The 5,709-nt window shown below is 39.8% G+C and overlaps 1 protein-coding gene across 1 annotated transcript in view; it reads left to right on the top strand.

Annotated features, from left to right (window-relative positions):
- armh3 (armadillo like helical domain containing 3) overlaps positions 1 to 4,500 on the top strand; it is a 27,830-nt gene extending 23,330 nt beyond the window's left edge. The window contains exons 25-26 of the mRNA XM_015038655.1: positions 2,890 to 3,006; positions 4,079 to 4,500. Of these exons, the coding sequence (XP_014894141.1) occupies positions 2,890 to 3,006; positions 4,079 to 4,171 (210 nt within the window). The 3' untranslated portion in view covers positions 4,172 to 4,500. The remainder of the gene's footprint in view (positions 1 to 2,889; positions 3,007 to 4,078) is intronic.
- Positions 4,501 to 5,709: the final 1,209 nt, after the last annotated feature.

Raw genomic sequence — 5,709 nt, 5'->3', positions numbered from 1 at the left:
TTTTTTTTTTTTTTTTTTTTTTTTTTGTTTTGTCACTGGATGGCAAAACAAAGTTAAGCTTTTGGAGTGGCCTAGTCAAAGTCTGGGCTTAAATCTGCCGAATCAAAACGATGCTCTGTCTAGAGAAAAGTGGAGCAGATTTCAATCTACAGCAATGGGAAACACTCATTACCAGATATGAAAACTTGTCTAAATGAGTTTGATCTGCAACATTTCATGAATTCTGTGAGGGGAGTAAATACTTTTTCACTGTCACTGGATGCAAAAACGCTCCTCACCATCTGCATGTTTTCACTGAATCCAACCAGAAACACATTAAACATCTACGACTTGTTTCTACGATCGGTTGTAGCGGTCTAATATAGCGCAATATGTTTTCTGAATATGTTCAACGTGTGTTTACTATTTGATTTAGTGGATTTTATCTGAAGATATATAAAAAAAAATACATTGCAGCATTAGATGTAATTCTTTTTTTTTTTGGGCTTTTATGTTATATTTACTGTAACAAAACCAAAAGAAAACCAGGAAAAACAAATGAAACATTCATGAAAGCCTCAAACCCAACGAAACCCCAGCTGTGCTTTTAGCAGCCGGTTACAGCACGCTGTACTGTAGATGAATTTAGAAACTCAAAGAGGGGCCAAAGGGGGTTAAAGCCCTGCCCAAACCTCCTGACTAAGCTTTTTGCTTTATGCTGACCCTTTTGTCGGCACGCAGGTTTTACTGAACAGCGGCGAACACTGGTGCATAATTTTAAAAAGGGTCACGAAGGAAAATTTGATCCCAGTTTGATCCTTTAAGCCACACAGCGTCCCTGACTGCACATATAAAAGGACGGTCAGTTAAAAAGACGAAAAATATCTAGTTCACGAAGTGCTGCAAGGTAGAAAACGTGGAAAGTGGTAAATAAAAGAATAATAGTGAAGAACCCAGAAATGCAGCGTTAAAGCAGAAAATGACACACACAATGACATGAATAAAGGTTTCTAAACGCATTTCTTACAACCTCCTTCCGTTTGCACTCTGTTGAACTGGTATGGAGATACACAACATGTTGGTTATCTTCATTTTCGATAGCAGCAGTAGGATATCGACCAGAATTTTTCTATCTTTGCATCTCTGGTTCCTGTCATTTCATTTTTAGAGGATATTTTCCTGATTTGGCTTTTGCAGTTCTCATCTTGTTGCCAGGAGCTGCAGCAGCAGCAGTTCCCACAAAGCTTTCTCAGATATTTCGTCTTTCCCCAGAATGAAACGCAGGCCGACCTTCTGCACGGTTTTTGTCAGTAAAGTGATGAAAGAACAGCTACTTTGAAACATGTGGCATTTGTAAAGAAATTAGAAACACTAAAGTAGAGTTAACCGGCCGTACGATTTACTGAGCGAAATGGTCCAAACTGAGCAGCGTTGACCTGAAGAGACGAGAGCTCTTCTGCCTTTCCGTTGTCACGTTCTGTCCCTCAGCCAAAGTGTTTTTTTTTTGTTTGTTTTATAAAATGAAACAAACCTTGAATTTCCATGTCCTTACAATTGTGGAAGATGGACGATCCCTGTAAGCACAAACACTGAATTCACGTCACACAGGATCAAAAGCTTCACTGTGTTTTCTGCTAATTATTATTTATTCATGACTTCAAACAGAAAAAAAACCTGACGATTATAGCTTTTTTTCTTTTTTTTGCTTAGTTTTCCATTTTGCTTTCTTCAGTTTTTCCCATCAGAAGTTGGAGGTCAAACTTTGCTGTACAAATTTTTATGTTTTTTTGTTGTTTTGCACACGTGTAGCAGCGGGGCTGTGACAAAAGAGCAGGCAGATTAAGGAACGAGATGTGTGGCCATGAATATTTTAACGCCGTACTTCCAGAGAGACTGAAAGAGAAACAGCAAGCAGAACAGGATCTATTTGGCACTCGCTGTGAATTAAAAAAAACAAACAAAACAAAAAGTTAATTGGCTTTTAAATTGAATAAATAGTAGACAAATGTTTAACGTTGTTTGGTTCACATCTGTTGAAACGACACCGAATCCGACTGCATTGACGTTAGAAAAGCTCCGAGTCCGCTGGGGCCGAAACACGGGAACAAGCAGGAGGGACTAGTTTGAACGTTCGGCTCGTATGTGTTTGTCTGAGGTCTCTTTGGATTAATTATTCATGCAAGTGCATCAAACAAATGAATCAACAAAATATATTTTTGAAGAGTCAAGCCACCTGTTCTCATCAAAGTGTTTTACAAACTCAACCATCTGCGCAAGTCGCCTTTATGCAAAGAAAGAAAAAAAACATTATTTATACCGTGGAAGGATAAAAAAGATACAAAAAGCATATTTAGTAGAAATTGTATTCCTAAAATACAACTTTTAAAGCTGCAGTGCCCTTTGACCTCTGACAGCAGCCAGATTATTTTCAGCCTCTCAGTAAATAGGATTGCTGGTTAGTCGAGGATTAACCAGTCCATTCATCTGGTTATTATACCACAGCAAAGTTTTCCTCATGGAAAGCACTTTGATTCTGGTCTTGATGTTGATCTTTGGTGGTTAAAAAAATAAATAAAAGCACCAAAATAATAAATTAGGTTAAAAATTGAGGATTAATAGAAGCTATGAGACGCAGAGAGATTAATCTGGGCAGGATTGCAGTCTGTTAATGACACTTAGTTGCCCGGTTGGTGGTCTGCACCACAAAGCATCGCGTCTCTCCACATGATCCTTCATGAATAAAATAATGCAGTGAAGTATTTAAAAACTCATCAATAATTTACGTTTCCTCTCTCTGTTTCACCGTGTCACCCTGAGACACGGGAACTTATTTGAATCATATAGCGCTTTGTTTTCGCGACCCGTATTTCTCTTATCATTATTCTTATTTTTTGTTTTTCACCTCTTTAGGTTTTGGAGGTGGTCCGCTCCAATTACGACACTCTGACCCTGAAGCTGCAGGACGGTCTGGACCAGTTTGAGAGATATTCAGAGCAGCCAAAAGAAGCTGCGTTCTTCAAGGAGCTGGTGAGAGACCCGATGCGTTCGTCTCTCTCCTCACCCAGCCCCGCTGTCCGTCGCGCTTCAGTTTTCCCCGTCCGTCCTGTCATTCACTAATCTCTCCATCTGTCTTTCCAACCATCCATTCGTCTGCTGTTCCGTCTGTCCATCCTCTCTCCTTTCATCATCGCTCTATCCGTCCGCAGCCTGTCAGTCTGTTGTTTTTGCAGCGTCTCTAATGGAAGAGTTGTGTTGAATTTTTGTAAATCTTAAGTTCCATCAGTGTAGCTTTTTCTTTAGGCAGTCAGTTTGAAACCCCACTCTGTGATGAATATCACATTTAGTTACTTTGGTCACTCTGAGACCATCCAATTAATTTAAGAGGTTAATAACACACCAGGGGGGCGTATTGTGTTTTTGTTTGTGTTTTTTGACCACTTTTTAAACTAATAAGATCAGATTAACTTTCATTTACATTTAAGATGTAATAATTTTTGGTAACGCCTTATTTGAAGGGGTGTACATACGACTGACATGACACTGTCATAAACATGACATAACATCTGTTATGAACACGAAGGAGTCTTTATGAACTGAGTCTTCATGAAGTGTCATTTGGTAAATGATGACACTTTTAATGGACTTTTAATAGAACTTTGCATTAAAAGGATCATTATTGACCAAATAATGCAAAGTTTACACTTTTTATGCAACTTCTAGTGCAACTTTACATTAAAAGTGTCATTATTTACCGAACGACACTTCATGACACCAGTTCATGAAGACTCCATCTGTTTATGATCATTTTGTTATGTCAGTCTTATGCACAGCCCTTCAAATAAAGTGTTACCAAATTTTTTGTATTATTTTGTCTATAGAAATATAGAATTAACATATTTATTTCAAATATTTTTCAAACTACCAAGTCGGAAGTGCATTCAAGAAACAAACAAGCTGCCTGTTGCCGCCCACTGCCTTTTCTTGGAATAATTTAGCTTTAGGAGCGCTAGAAGGCTGTGTGCGTGCGTGTGTGCGTGTGTGTCCTCGGCTCGGTGGGAGTGTGTGTTTTCTCTCCGGTGACGACCGTTTCTGTCTGCAGGTGCGCTCCATCAGTCTGAACGTGAGGAAGAACGTCTCTCTGAACACGCTGAGTCAGGACGTGCTGCTCAAAGAGTTCTCCACCATCTCCTGAGCCTTTGGGTTGGCCTTCATGTGCATGTGGACCCATACACACACACACACACACACACACACACACACACACACACACACTCACACTCACACACAGACCAGACAAGTCCTCAACGGTTCTTTCCATTTCCACAACCTTTGTCAAAGTAAACCAAGCGGTGGAAAACCGACGGACGCCGCGCCGGCCGACCCGGACGCAGCAGTCCAGTCCCTGTCCACGCTTTCTTCTTCTGTGGTTTTGGAGGTGTCTGAATGCAATCAGCTGGACTGTTACTGACAGGGGAACAAAAAGTATTCCTCCTGCTGTTCAAATAATCCCAGTTCATGACATTTTAGGTTTTCTGTGTTCCCTAAGCTGAGGTGATGGTGGTTCTGAGCCGTTTTGACCCGAGTGACTCTTGTTGATTTTTAGGTTGTTTTTTTTGCTCTTGAAAATCTGGAGTGGAGTGAATGTAAAAAGAAACAAAACCTCTGGTTCTCTGAAGTATTTTCTACTTTTATTTCTGATGAAGCGTAGAACAATAAGGTGATTGAGTCGAAGACGCCGCAAAGTGATTAAAAACTGACGACAGCTAAATGAGATATCCCTGCTACTGTTACCGTCATTTCTCTTTAACAAACTAACCTGGAAGTGTTGAGGTGTACACACACACACCTGTGTGCGTTTTGGCACTAATTATGACTGTTTATAGCGGGACAAAGAACCTTGATATAAAACTCTCTGAGGTGATTATTTTTGGTTTAAAGTCAACAATTAATTATGCAATTTTATCCAGTGTATGGCCTGTCTGTCATCTCTAAATCCTGTAGGTGTATTTATGTTTTTTTTTTTTTTTAAATAAACATTCTTTTCCAACTTAATTTTTTTTTCTCAGATGATGGATACATCGCCACATCAAGTTTCTTTCATAACCTTTCATCAGATCAGTGAATGTGCGCTCGGTCACTACACTCAGCAGTGAAAGGTGTTTTCTTTTGATGAATACAGCGACTGAAAACAAACGTTTTTTTGTTTTTTTTTTTTTTTTTTGTCTGGGGTCGTTTGTTTCTCCCGAGTTTCCCCGTTTAGCAGCTGTGAAATGTGAGGCTTGTCTCCAGGTAGATGGAGCGCGTCTGGGCTCGGCCGAGTCGTGTTTCGTGGAAAAAGAGCTTTGAAAATATCCAGGGGGTTTTGTGTTTGGTGCAGGATGCAAGAGCTGATTTAGTTTGAAGGACTTCTGGTAAAAGTTGTGAACAAACATGGTCACAGTTTTGCGAGCGAGTAAATGAGAACATAAGTAATTTCAAAATGTGACAATTGCATTTCCAGCTGCAGGATAACTACTCTCTACCCGTTGAGGAGCCACAGTCAACAAAATGGGTGGCGGCTGGTGATACGGGTGTTTGCCCAGGGCTATATTAGGAATCAGGGTGCACAAGCTGCAGCTTTCCTGTTAATTACATTGTGAAAAAGTTTTCCATTGTTTTTTTGTTTTTTTTTCAGCAGTCAGTACTGCTGAAAATGTTTAATCTGTTTTGACTAAAGAGTAAGGAGCAAGA

The sequence above is a fragment of the Poecilia latipinna genome, unplaced genomic scaffold, assembly GCF_001443285.1.
Source record: "Poecilia latipinna isolate Pla-1442-1.1 unplaced genomic scaffold, P_latipinna-1.0 Scaffold449, whole genome shotgun sequence".
Classification (NCBI taxonomy): Eukaryota; Metazoa; Chordata; class Actinopteri; order Cyprinodontiformes; family Poeciliidae; genus Poecilia; species Poecilia latipinna.
The sequence above is the reverse complement of the archived record's forward strand: the minus strand, read 5'-3'. Positions and strand labels throughout refer to the sequence as shown.